The sequence below is a fragment of the Pristiophorus japonicus genome, chromosome 27, assembly GCF_044704955.1.
Source record: "Pristiophorus japonicus isolate sPriJap1 chromosome 27, sPriJap1.hap1, whole genome shotgun sequence".
Taxonomy (NCBI): Eukaryota; Metazoa; Chordata; class Chondrichthyes; family Pristiophoridae; genus Pristiophorus; species Pristiophorus japonicus.
The window spans coordinates 9,410,552-9,424,838 of NC_092003.1; the positions used below are offsets into that span (position 1 = coordinate 9,410,552).

The 14,287-nt window shown below is 44.9% G+C and overlaps 1 protein-coding gene across 1 annotated transcript; it reads right to left on the reverse strand.

Moving 5' to 3' along the window:
• Nucleotides 1-1,505: 1,505 nt before the first annotated feature.
• Nucleotides 1,506-13,552, reverse strand: LOC139239346 (solute carrier family 22 member 6-A-like). Its single transcript, XM_070868022.1, has 5 exons — nucleotides 13,473-13,552; nucleotides 12,943-13,097; nucleotides 10,662-10,830; nucleotides 2,795-2,918; nucleotides 1,506-1,529 (listed from the first exon to the last, which is right to left on the reverse strand). Exons 1-5 carry the CDS (start codon nucleotides 13,550-13,552, stop codon nucleotides 1,506-1,508), a joined length of 552 nt encoding a protein of 183 aa, XP_070724123.1.
• Between the last annotated feature and the right edge of the window lie 735 nt (nucleotides 13,553-14,287).

A 14,287-nucleotide genomic window follows, 5' to 3' on the forward strand; every position in this document is an offset into this window, starting at 1 on the left:
TGAATGGCGTGCCTGTATCAATGGAGCTGGACACGGGTGCGAGCCAGTCGATAATGAGCCAAAGGACATTCCTCAAGCTGTGGGGCACTAAGGCTGCGAAACCGAAGCTGAGTCCAGTCAATGTCAGGTTGCGTACTTACACTAAAGAACTCATATCAGTGCTCGGCAGTGCAGCAATCAAGGTGTCATATGACGGTGTGGTTCATGAGCTACCATTATGGATCATCCCAGGTAATGGTCCAACGCTGCTCAGCAGGAATTGGCTCGAGAAAATCAAGCTGAACTGGAATGATGTCAAGATATTGTCTTCGGTGGATGATACTTCGTGTGCTCAAGCATTGAAAAAGTTTCTTTCTTTGTTTGAACCGGGCATTGGCAATTTTACGGGAGCCAAGGTGCAGATTTACCTGGACTATGATGCAAGGCCTGTCTATCACAAAGCTCGGTCTGTTCCGTACATGATCAGGGGAGAAGGTTGAAATTGAGCTTGGCAGATTCCAGCGTGAAGGGATCATATCACCGGTCGAGTTTAACGAGTGGGCTAGTCTCATTGTCCCTGTGTTGAAGAGTGATGGCACTGTCAGGATTTGTGGAGACTACAACGTTACGATTAATCGATTTTCGAAACAGGATCAGTATCCGTTACCGAGGGCTGATGTCCTGTTCGCCATGCTAGCTGGTGGAAAGTAGTTCACGAAACTGGATCCGACGTCGGCCTATATGACCCAGGAGCTTGTCGACACTTCAAAGAAACACCCATAAAGGACTGTTCGTCTACAACAGGTGTCCTTTTGGGATTCGTTCGGCTGCAGCCATATTTCATAGGAATATGGAGAGTTTACTGAAGTCTGTTCCCAGAACTGTTGTGTTTCAAGATGACATTCTGGTCACAGGTCACGACACTGCTAAACATCCTGACCCTCCGTGGGCCCGACTCCATCCTCGTCCGCACTTGGGCAGCAAGCGCCTCTGCCGCCGAGAATGAGACCTCCCGCCGGCTGCTGCCCAGAATGGCAGCGTACATCGCAGGTTTGCCACCTGCCGATCTTCGAGGAACCGTGTTGATGAAAACCCCGCCCAAAGAACCGTCAGGGATCTCGGCGGCCATCGGCGGTCCTTTGGGCGGCACTTGGGCGGCCGGGGGCCTTCATCAAATTCGGGCCCAAGATATGGTGAGTCAGGAATATAGGTCACCTTGAATTTTAGATTGAAGTCGGATGGAAAAAACGGAAAGGGTTTTGTGGCCCCGGGAAATGATGGTGTAAGAGACTTGTTTTCAACAGGCTGAGAGTGCAATGGGGTGGAAGTCCATTTGGATGGTGTATTTACAGCTTTGAAGGAACAAGAAAGGAACAAGAAGAACACTGTGGGAAGAAGAAGTATTACTAAAATCGAGACAAGAAATTCTACAGAGAATGAAGTTTGAGGCTAGAATTAAGAGGTCAAACGACAAGCTTTCTCTTGTATCCTGTCCATGTGTGCGGAAGAAGGTTGGACCAAAGTCGTCAGGCATGGGTGCAGTACTCGCCCTGGAAGGACATGAAGTTTATAGGTGATTAGGAGTTAAGCAGGAAAGAAGTGTTTGGTGCTAAAGAAAAACTGAGCTGCTTGGGGACACCTTTAGCAATAATGTATGATGCAAGAGCTGTTATTGCTGCTGTTGTTCACATCCTACTGAATCGTGTTCATTCTGTTCGTTGGCGTTTGTTTCTGCTGATGTTAATAACCCTTCAACGAGGTTGGAGTTGAATAATTTGATATTTCAAATAACAGTGATAATATTTGATGATGTCTCCAAGATAAGAAGAGACTAATTGATGTCCTGTTTCTGACTGCTCCATTTTTGATCGTGGCGGAGGAGCGGTGAGAGATTGGGGCCCAGGAGCGGTGAGAGATTGGAGCCCAGGAGCGTCATGATCGGGGCCCAGGAGAGGCGAGGACCCAGGAGCAGAACGGGCCAGCCCACACTACGATCTATGGATAATAGGAGCATGCGTGCGCACTAGGTCCATGCAGCAGAGCTTGGTCTCCAGTCGTCTTGGTCAACCCTTGCCACTGAATCAAGACCTTGCTCTGTCAAGCCCGTGTGGTGGCTGGTGTGCAACGGTCACCCCACGTTAAAAAAATCCACACACAGGCATCTTCCACCCTTCAATCTGTAGTTCTGGACCTAGAATGTCAGGTCCCTCATTGAAACACCTGTGAACTCATCCCTTTTTGGTGTGGGAGCAAGTCATCCTCAATATAAGGGACTGCCTAATACTAAAATAGTATAATATTTGAGGTCAGAGAAGCTAATGAGACCAAGGATGTCAATAAATGAAAGTTGGATGGAGCATCAAAAGAAAAGAAAAAAATGTGTATTTATACAGCACCTATCACATCCTCAGGATGCTCCAAAGTGCCTCATAATCAAAGAATTACTTGTTATGGTGGTTAGCCTAGGTTTTAAAAGGCTGAGAGAGTCTTTGAGAAATTACACCTCTGCTAAAATAGCTGCGAGGGAGATTCCATTGAATGTGCTAAGCGTTTCTGTGCTATTGTTCCATAGCATAATTTCAGTCAAACAGCATGAAGGGATTGAGATTATGCAGCTTTAATCATAGACAAGATGTGGGAATTTCATTTGGATCTCAAGCCGATCTCGAGCAGATTGTTAAGGCCAAGAATGCCAATAGAAAGAAATGCGTCATCCAGTTATCTTCACTGTGTAAAGAGGTTAGAAACATCAGTTCCATGATCTACCAAGTGGGGTGAGTAAGTGTAAAGGGTTTCTTTTAACATCAGCACTTACTGCGGTGGTGAGTTTTTCCCCTTCTGCCTCCTTGCCGTTCAGTTTTGCCACCCTCTTGAGCTGTTTCAGAGCGACATCAGCCTTGTCATTTAGAATGAGCCAACGAGCAGACTCTGGGAACCACCTGTGAGAATGACCAGGATAATTAGGAATAGCACCTCAACAATAAAAGCTCTCGCAGATATCTTAAGATCATTCTGCAGAACTGTACTGGGGTTGTGTTAATTGTTAATTAAACTTCATCGCTACAATGAGATACGATAGATTCTCAGTACTACTTCACAGTGCCTTTCTTTGACGTTTTCTGCCTCCACTTGCAAGCTCAGGAACAATGTCGCCAATTGTAGCCTCCCTACTGATGCACTGGATGAGATCATCTCACTCTTTACAAATCAAGAATCAAACCTGGGAACTTTTGGGAGACCCTCTGAGTAGCTTAATGCAACTGGAGCATCACTTTTACCCAATTATGTCTCGGACAACTCTAAAGTGTGCCTGTGAAAGTATATGTAACTTACCCCATGCCGAGTTCAACTTCTGCACTCACATTAAAAAGCACATGGCATTATGGGTGACAGCATTTTGAAAGACTTTCATAGTTCAGTTAACCTTCTACCTTGTCCTGAACTAAGGATGCAATCCCAAGTTTAGCATTGGTACAAAATGTTTGCAGCTTTGCACTTTGCACCAACACTGTTTGTGGGACCTTGCTATGCGCAAATTGGCTGCCATGCTTCCTTACAATGCAACAGTGACTACACTTCAAAGAGACTTCATTGGCTGGGACATTCCAGAGGTTGTGAAAGGCATTATTTCATTCTTTCTTTATGTTTGAGCTTAATAGTGAGTGTTGACGGGCTACTTGATTGTCAGGGCTTCAGCCGAAGCACATTTTGTCCACAGGTCAGTGGATACTGATTAAGAGTAAGAACGGTAGCTATATTTACTGTTCTGTGGCCAGTTTTAACACCCTTGCATATATCTTAACTGAGATCAATTACTCAGCACAAATAATAAGAATAAAACCGGACGGACCGCGCGGCATCGACCGAGGCACCGGCTTCGGACACGACAATAGCACACCCAGCCCAGTCGACCCTGCAAAGTCCTCCTCACTAACATCAGGGGACTTGTGCCAGAACTGGGAGAGCTGACCCACAGACTAGTCAAGCAACAGCCTGACATAATCATACTCGCAGAATCATATCTTTCAGCCAATGTCCCAGAAGGGAGAGAGTGCGTCAGAAAGTGGGGTCAGAGTGGGGAAAAATGGTAAAAAGACAAAATTAAAAGCTGTATATCTGAATGCACACAGCATTCACAACAATATAGATGAGTTGACGGCACAAATAGATATAAATGGGTATGATCTGATGGCTATTACAGAGACGTGGTTGCAAGATGACCAAGGCTGGAAATTGAATATTCAGCGGTATTTGCCATTTCACAGGGATAGGCAGAAAGGAAAAGAAGGCAGGGTAGCTCTGATAATAAAGAATGAGATGAGTGCAGTACTGAGAAATGATATTGGCTCAGAAAATTGAGATGTAGAATCAGTTTGGATGGAGATAAGAAATAATAAGGGAAAGAATTCACTCGTCTACAGGCCCCCTAACAATAGCCATACTGTAGGACAGAGTATAAATCAAGAAATAATGGATGCTTGTAAGAAACGTACGGCAATAATCATGGGTGAGTTTAATCTTCACATTGATTGGACAAATCAAATTGGCAAAAGAAGCCTTGAGGAAAAGTTCATAGAGTGTATGCAGGATGGTTTCTCAGAACAATACATTGCAGAACCAATCAGGGAGAAGGCTATTTTAGATCTAATAATGTGTAATGAGACAGGATTAATTAATGATCTCATAGTAAAGGATCCTCTTAGGAAGAGTGATCATGGTAGAATTTCAAATTCAGTTTGATGGTGAGAAAACTATGTCTCAAACTAGTGTCCTGAACTTAAATAAAGGCAATTACAAAGATATGAAGACTGAGTTGGCTAAAGTGAACTGGGAAAATAAATTAAAGGATAGGACAGTAGGTAACTAGTGGCAAACATTTAAGGAGATATTTCATAACTCTCAGCAAAGATATATTCCAGTGAGAAAGAAAGACTCTAAGAGAAGGACGAACCATCCCTGGCTAACAAAGGAAGTAAATGATGGTATCAAATTGAAAACAAAGACATACAATGTTGCAAAGAATAGTGGAAGGCCAGAGGATTGGGACATTTTTAGAAACCAACAAAGGACAACTAAAAAAATGATAAAGAGAGAGAAGATAGTTTATGAGAGTAAACTAGCAAGAAATATAAAATCAGACAGTAAGAGCTTCTACAGGTATATAAAAAGGTTAGTAAAGACAAACGTAGGCCCCCTGCAGTCAGAATCAGGGGAAGTCATAACAGGGAACAAAGAAATGGCAGACCAATTGAACAAGTACTTTGGTTCGGTATTCACTAAGGAGGACACAAACAACCTTCCGGATATAAAAGGGGTCAGAGGGTCTAGTAAGAAGGAGGAACTGAGGGAAATCCTTATTAGTTGGGAAGTTGTGTTGGGGAAATTGATGGGTTTGAAGGCCGATAAATCCCCAGGGCCTGATGGACTGGATCCCAGAGTACTTAAGGAGGTGGCCTTGGAAATAGCGGATGCATTGACAGTCATTTTCCAACATTCCATAGACTCTGGATCAGTTCCTATGGAGTGGAGGGTAGCCAATGTAACCCCACTTTTTAAAAAAGGAGGGAGAGAGAAAACAGGGAATTATAGACCGGTCAGCCTGACATCAGTAGTGGGTAAAATGATGGAATCAATTATTAAGGATGTCATAGCAGCGCATTTGGAAAGAGGTGACATGATAGGTCCAAGTCAGCATGGATTTGTGAAAGGGAAATCATGCTTGACAAATCTTCTGGAATTTTTTGAGGATTTTTCCAGTAGAGCGGACAAGGGAGAACCAGTTGATGTGGTATATTTGGACTTTCAGAAGGCTTTCGACAAGGTCCCACACAAGAGATTAATGTGCAAAGTTAAAGCACATGGGATTGGGGGTAGTGTGCTGACATGGATTGAGAACTGGTTGTTAGACAGGAAGCAAAGAGTAGGAGTAAATTGGTACTTTTCAGAATGGCAGGCAGTGACTAGTGGGGTACCGCAAGGTTCTGTGCTGGGGCCCCAGCTGTTTACTTTGTACATTAATGATTTAGACGAGGGGATTAAATGTAGTATCTCCAAATTTGCGGATGACACTAAGTTGGGTGGCAGTGTGAGCTGCGAGGAGGATGCTATGAGGCTGCAGAGTGACTTGGATAGGTTAGGTGAGTGGGCAAATGTTTGGCAAATGAAGTATAATGTGGATAAATGTTATCCACTTTGGTGGTAAAAACAGAGAGACAGACTATTATCTGAATGGTGACAGATTAGGAAAAGGGGAGGTGCAACGAGACCTGGGTGTCATGGTACATCAGTCATTGAAGGTTGGCATGCAGGTACAGCAGGCGGTTAAGAAAGCAAATGGCATGTTGGCCTTCATAGCGAGGGTATTTGAGTACAGGGGCAGGGAGGTGTTGCTACAGTTGTTCAGGGCCTTGGTGAGGCCACACCTGGAGTATTGTGTACAGTTTTGGTCTCCTAATTTGAGGAAGGACATTCTTGCTATTGAGGAAGTGCAGCGAAGATTCACCAGACTGATTCCCGGGATGGCGGGACTGACATATCAAGAAAGACTGGATCAACTGGGCTTGTATTCACTGGAGTTCAGAAGAATGAGAGGGGATCTCATAGAAACGTTTAAAATTCTGACGGGTTTAGACAGGTTAGATGCAGGAAGAATGTTCGCAATGTTGGAGAAGTCCAGAACCAGGGGTCACAGTGTAAGGATAAGGGATAAGCCATTTAGGACCGAGATGAGGAGAAACTTCTTCACCCAGAGAGTGGTGAACCTGTGGAATTCTCTACCACAGAAAGTTGTTGAGGCCAATTCACTAAATATATTCAAAAAGGAGTTAGATGTAGTCCTTACTACTAGGGGGAATCAAGGGGTGTGGCGAGAAAGCAGGAATGGGGTACTGAGGTTGCATGTTCAGCCATGAACTCATTGAATGGCGGTGCAGGTTCGAAGGGCCGAATGGCCTACTCCTGCACCTATTTTCTATGTTTCTATGTTTCTATGAAAAGGAAGAGAGCAGCTAAAGTAAACGTTGGTCCCTTCGAGGATGAGACTGGGGAATTGACAATGGGAAGTAGGAATTTGAACAAATATTTTGTATCGGTTTTCACAGTAGAAGACACTAAATGCATCCCAAAAATTGACAATCAAGGAGCTATTGTGGGGGGGAACTTAAACCAATCACTATCACTAAAGAAAAAATACTAGGCAAACTAATGGGACTAAAGGTGGACAAGTCCCCTGGACATGATGGCCTGCATCCTTGGATCTTAAAAGAAGTGGCTGCAGATATCGTGGATGCGTTGGTTGTAATCTACCAAAATTCCCTGGATTCTGGAGAGGTCCCAGCAGATTAGAAAATCACAAATGTAACGGCCCTATTTACGAATGGAGGGAGACAGAAAGCAGGAAACTATAGACAATTAGCCTAACATCTATAATTGGGAAAATGTTGGAGTCCATTATTAAGGAAGTAGTAGCAGAACATTTGGAAAATCATAATGCAGTCAAGCAGAGTCAGCATGGTTTTATGAAAGGTAAATCATGTTTGACAAATTTGCTGAAGTTCTTTGAGGATGTAACAAGCAGGGTGGATAAAGGGGAACGAGTAGATGTGGTGTATTTGGATTTCCAGAAGGCATTCAATAAGGTGCCACATAAAAGGTTACTGCACAAGATGAGAGCTCACAGGGTTAAAGGTAATATATTAGCATGGATAGAGGATTGGATAACTAACAGAACACAGAAAGTTTGGATAAATGGGTCATTTTCAGGTTGGCAAACTGTAACTAGTGGGTGCCACAGGGATCAGTGCTGGGGCCTCAACTATTTACAATCTATATAAGTGACATGGATGAAGGGACCGAGTGTAATGTAGTCAAATTTACTGATGATACAAAGATAGGTGGGAAAGCAGGTTGTGAGGAGGATGCATAGAATCTGCTAAGGGATATAGACAGGCTAAGTGAATGGGCAAACGTTTGGCAGATGAAGTATAATGTGGTAAAATGTGAGGTTATCCACTTTGGTAGGAAAAATAAAATAGAAAATCATTATTTAAATGGGTAGAGATTACAAAATGCTGCGATACAGAGGGATCTGGGGGTCTTTGTACATGAAATTCAAAACGTTAGCGTGGAGGTACAGCAAGTAATTAGGAAATCAAATTGAATGTTGACCTTTATTGCAAGGAGGATGGAGTATAAAAGTAAGGAAGTCCAGCTGCAACTGTACAGGGCATTGGTGAGACCACATCTGGAGTATTGGCTCCTTATTTAAGGAGGGATATACTTGCATTGGAGGCAGTTCAGAGAAGGTTTACCAGGTTGATTCCTGAGATGAAGGGGTTGTCATATGAAGAAAGGCTGAGCAAATTTGGCTTATACTCATTGGAGTTTAGAAGAATGAGAGGTGATCTTATTGAAGCATATAAGATTCTGAAGGGCTTGACAGGTTGGATGCAGAGAGGATGTTTCCTCTCGTGGGGGAATCTAGAACTAGAGGGCATAGTCTCAGAATAAGGGGTCACCCATTTAAAAGGAAATGAGGAAGAATTTCTTCTCTCAGAAGGTTGTGAATCTTTGGAATTCTACCTCAGAGAACTGTGGAGGCTGGGTCATTGAATAATTTTACGGTGGAGATAGATAGATTTTTGATGATAAGGGAGACAAGGGTTATGGAGAGAGGGCAGGGAAGTGGAGCTGAGGCCAAGATCAGATCAGCCTTGATCTTATTGAATGGTGGAGGAGGCTCGAGGGGCCAGATGACCTACTCCTGCTCCTATTTCCTATGTTCTTATGACTCCTCCATCACTATCCCTGGGTATGTACTGTTCCACCAGCAGGACAGACTCACCAGAGGTGGTGGCACAGTAATATACAGTCGAGAGGGAGTGGCCCTGGGAGTCCTCAACATTGACTCCGGATCCCATGACGTCTCATGGCTTCAGGTCAAACATTGGCAAGGAAACCTCCTGATGATTATTATCACCTACCGCCCTCCCTCAGCTGATGAATCAGTACTCCTCCATGTTGAACACCACTTGGAAGAAGCACTGAGGGTAACAAGGGCACAAAATGTACTCCGTGTTGGGGACTTCAATGTCCATCACCAAAGAGTGGCTTGGTAGCACCACTACTGACCGAGTTGGTCGAGACCTGAAGGACATAGCTGCCAGACCGGGCCGGCAGCAGGTGGTGAGAGAATAAACATGAGGGAAAATCCTACTTGACCGTGACCTAACCAATCTACCTGTCGCAGATGCATCTGTCCTTGATAGTATTGGTAGCAGTGACAACCGCACAGTCCTTGTGGAAACAAAGTCCCATCTTCACACTGAGGACACCCTTCATTGTGTTGTGTGGCACTACCACCGTGCTAAAAAGGATAGTTTCAGAACAGATTTAGCAGCTCAAAACTGGGCATCCATGAGGCATTATGGGCCATCAGCAGCAGCAGAATTGTATTCCACCACAATCTGTAACCTCATGGCCTGGCGTATCCCTCACTGTGCCATTACCATCAAGCCCGGGGACCAACCCTGGTTCAATGAAGAGTGTAGAAGAGCATGCCAGGAGCAGCATCAAGCATACCTAAAGAAGAGGTGCCAACCTGCAGAAGCTGCAACACAGGACTATATGCAGGCTAAACAGAAGATGCAGCATGCTGTAGACAGAGCTTAGCTATCCCACAACCAATGGATGAGATCAAAGCTCTGCAGTCCTGTCACATCCAGTCATGAATGGTGGTGGACAATTAAACAACTAACGGCAGGAGGAAGCTACATTAACATCCCCATCCTCAGTGATAGCAGAGCCCAGCACATGAGTGCAAAATATAAGGCTTAAGCCTTTGCAACCATCTTCAGCCAGAAGTGCTGAATGGATGATCCATCTTGGCCTCCTTCTGATGTCCCCACTATCACAGAAGCCAGTCTTCAGCCAATTCGATTCACTTCACGTGATATCAAGCAAAGGCTGAACGCACTGGATACAGCAAAGTCTATGGACCCCAACAACATCCTGGCTGTCTTGCTGAAGACGTGCTCCAGAACTAGCCGCGCCTCTAGTCAAGCTGTTCCAGTACAACTACAACACTGGCATCTACCGATAATGTAGAAAACTGCCCACCTATGCCCTGTCCACAAAAAGCAGGACAAATCCAATCCGGCCAATTACCGCCCCATCTGCCTACAATGCTATCAAGTGGCATTTACTCATCAATAACATGCCCACCGATGCTCAGTTCAGTTTCTGCCAGGCTCACTCAGCTCCAGACCTCATTATAGCCTTGGTCCAAACATGGACAAAAGAACTGAATTCCAGACGTGAGGTGAGAGTGACTGCCCTTGACATCAAGACAGCATTTGACTAAGTGTGGCATCAAGGAGCCCTAGTAAATTTGAAGTCAAATGGAAATCAGGGGGATAACTCTTCACTGACTGAAAATTAGGGATGGGAAATAGATGCTGGCCTTGTCAGCATCGCCCACATCTCAGGAACGAAGAAAGAAAAACAGAAACTGAACCTGGGAGCTCCTGTCTTACCTGGATGGTACAGTAATACAGCAGGCAGTGCATTATTCCACAAAGCTACATATGCTGCACTCGTATTAAAAAGGTATCTACACTAATATACTATCAGAATTATTGTTACAATCCTGCCAGAAATAAAAGATCCTTTACGCTATACTTTACCACGAGCAGAGGAAGAAGACATAAAACGGGATAGCCACTGTTAACTGAAGCCAACGCCAATCTCGGATTCCGTACGCAATGCCAGCCAGGAGTAGTTGACCAAAGGTATAAGAGTAATTTAAGAAAGTTGCAACTGAAGTTCGAATTTTTGTTGGGATCCATTCAACGCCTGGAAAGAAGTAAGAGAAAGATTCAAGATACCAAATCAACTGGAACAGCTGATAGAAAGAACTTTCAATTAATTACTTACCAAATGTAGGTACTGTTATAATGTACGCCGTCGCAGCAGCTAATTTGAGCACAACAAGATCCCATAAACAGCAATGAGATATGTTGCCAGATAATCTTTTTAGTTATGTTGGTTGAGGGATAAATATTGGCCAAGTCACCTCCCCTGCTCTTCTTCAAATAGTGCCATGGGATCTTTTACATCCACCTGAGAGAGCTCGGACGGACCTCGGTTTAACGTCTCATCTGAAAGGCAGACCTTCAGCCAGTGCAGCACTGTCTCAGTACTGCACTGGTGTGTCAGCGTAGATTAGGTGCTCAAGAACTTGACATAGGGCTTCAACCCACACCCTTCTGACTCAAAGGCAAAAATGCTACGACTAAACCAGGACAACAGTGTTGGGATCTGGGAAAGTAGGTTGGAATCTATGTGCTTTTAATGCAAAGTCCATGCTGTTCTCTGGTGCCTTGCTCATTCTAGATCTATGGCCCCAAGTTTCCACACGATAAAAAACGGGCGCCCCTCCGAGCTGGGCGCCCGTTTTTCGCGCCGAAAAAAAAACCGCGCGATTCTGGAGCGCCCTGCAGCTCCATGTCTGCTTGGCGCGGCGCCCGGGGGGGGCGGAGCCTACCACTCGCGCCGATTTTGTAAGTGGGAGGGGGCGGGTACCATTTAAATTAGTTTTTTTCCTGCCGGCAACCCTGAGCGTTCGCACACGCGCAGTGTGAAGGAAACATTGGCACTCGGCCATTTTTGTAGTTCTTTGCAGCTGTTTAATTTTTGAACATTTTTTAATAAAAGCACATTGCCATCAGCACATCAGCACCGAGGCTTCTTGCAGCAGTGAGAAGGCTGCAGGAAGCCTCGGAAAGTTGAGGCAGTCGTTTCCCGACGGCCTCCCCTCTCCCTGCCGTCGGGAATGGCTGCTGAACTTGAGGCTTCCTGCAGCCTTCTCACTGTCTCCTTCCCTTCCCCCCCCCGCCCGCCATCTGGAACGGCTCCCTCCCCCCCCTCCCGCGGGAACGAATGGCTGCCTCCTCCCCCCCCCCCGCAGGAACGAATGGCTGCCTCCTACCCCCCCCCCCCCCCCGCGGGAACGGCTGCCTCAACTTGTGAGGCTTCCTGCAGAATTCTCCCTGGCTGAAGCACTTTCACACAGGTAGGAAGATGGTTTATTTAACCTTTTCTTTGCTTATAAATGTTTATTCACGTTGGATTTATTTGTATAATATTTGTATAAGTATAAATAAGGATTTATTATAGAATTTAATAACTTCCCTCCCCCCTCCCCCCCACACCTCGTTCTGGACGCCTAATTTGTAACCTGCGCCTGATTTTTTAATGTGTAGACAAGGTTTTCTCAGTTCTACAAAAATCTTCACTTGCTCCATTCTAAGTTAGTTTGGAGTACGTTTTCACTGTGGAAACTTTGAAATCAGGCGTCAGTGGCCGGACACGCCCCCTTTTGAAGAAAAAATTCTGTTCCAAAGTGAAACTGTTCTAACTGACTAGAACTGCAGAAAAAAAAATGTGGAGAATTGCGATTTCTAAGATAGTCCGTTCTCCACCGGTTGCTCCTAAAAATCAGGCGCAAATCATGTGGAAACTTGGGCCCACAATGAATCTGGACAATGAATATTGGCAAGACAGTCCGATGATGAGGACATCACACTTGAACGTAATCCTAGCATCGCCCAATCTCACACACAATGCACACACTTTCCAGCATAGGTCATTGGATAGCGATCAGAAGTAGGATCTTTGCTGATCTGTCTGAAGCAAGTTGTAGCACACTCGCTGCTGCCCTAGCCAAGATTCGTTAACTTAGACTTTCTGCTTTGCTCCGTTGGGTAGTCTATATGGTTCAGGGTCATATAACAGGTTCCCATTTTCCATTGTAACTTTCAAAGAATTTGTAACAATTAACCATTCTTCTCTGGGTGCCAGACGGAGGTATATCTCAGTTCTGGTAGGGATTTGGGTTGCTGTGGTGACTCTTTCATTGAGCCTAAGAGAGAACTACAAAATAGCTAATCCACGTATTTCACTTACTCAGGCAGAGAGTGTTGAGTATGACCCCTGACAGTGCCATCCCACATAGGAACCTCCAGAAGCAGAACAAGGGGAAGGAGGAGGAGAAAGCTCCGCATGTTCCAGAGACTGCTAGCTGGAAGTGGGACCAGAGCAGGAGAGCCCGCCGTCCGTACCTGACAATGATAAACACAGGGTAAACATTAAGATAAAGTAACCAACTTAATTACATGCCTTTCACTTGATTTCACAGTATTGGTAAACATTTCACCAGCCCCTGTTGTCTCTAATACCACGGTTAATCTTTGGAGTGAGTTCTGTTTAATCTTTCATTGGTGTTGTACATGATTTTTAATCCTTAGAGATTTACAGATTTATCAGCGCACTGTGAGTCAGCAATGAACTGTCACAGCAACAGTGGAAACCTGAGGAGGCACTGGTTCCCTCAGCCAGCAGATTACACATTTTGCCACCTTTTTCGGGCCCCTGTTTAGGTTGGGAGCCTTGCTTAACCACTATGGGTCTTAGTGTTGTTTTCATTCAGGTAGTACATGTTAGATTGTGCGTTCATTTTCTGTAGTCTTCTACATCGTGAAGAACTCTTGTTTCCTTTATGGTCCAGGTCTTTCATTGATGCTTTTTATTTTGAATTGGGAAAGCACAGTGGCGGTCCAGAGCCCACAACACAGAACACCAGCAATGTTAGAAAGAGTAGGGGAGAAACAGAATATACAGCACAGAAACAGGACCCCAAATAGTCTGTGCTGGTGTTCATACTCACACGAGTCTCCTCCCATTCCACCTGCCTCATCTCAGTCTTCCAGCATATCTTTCTATTCCCTTTTCTCTCATGCGCTTGAAAGCAGGAATGGGGTACTGAAGTTGTATGTTCAGCCATGAACTCATTGAATGGCGGCGCAGGCTCGAAGGGCCGAATGGCCGACTCCTGCACCTATTTTCTATGTTTCTAAGTCCTACAGCATCTGGACAAAGTGGGACTCAGGTTGAAACGCTCGAAGTGTGTATTCATGGCACCTGAAGTTGAGTTCCTCGGGAGGAAGATTGCTGCTGATGGTATCAGGCCTACTGATTCGAAAACCAAGGCCATCAAAAATGCACCCAGGCCTCAGAATGTGACGGAGCTGTGTTCGTTCCTTGGTTACTCAACTACTTCGGTAATTTCTTACCCAGATTGAGCACTTTACTCGAGCCACTGCATGTGTTACTAAGAAAAGGCGACAACTGGGTCTGGGGTGTGTCTCAAGATAGAGCCTTTGAGAAAGCCAAGAATCTGCTATGTTCAAACAAGTTGCTTGTTCATTCTGATCCGTGTAAACATCTTGTATTGGCCTTTGATGCTTCATCA

Coding starts and splice junctions, on each gene's coding strand:
- LOC139239346 (XM_070868022.1), bottom strand. CDS start 13,552: ATGAAAGACCTGGACCATAAAGGAAACAAGAGTTCTTCACGATGTAGA. Junction 13,098..13,472: donor ATGAACGCACAATCTAACAT/GTACTACCTGAA, acceptor TATCATTGTCAG/GTACGGACGGCGGGCTCTCC. Junction 2,919..10,661: donor GTCTTCTTCCTCTGCTCGTG/GTAAAGTATAGC, acceptor TCATTCTCACAG/GTGGTTCCCAGAGTCTGCTC.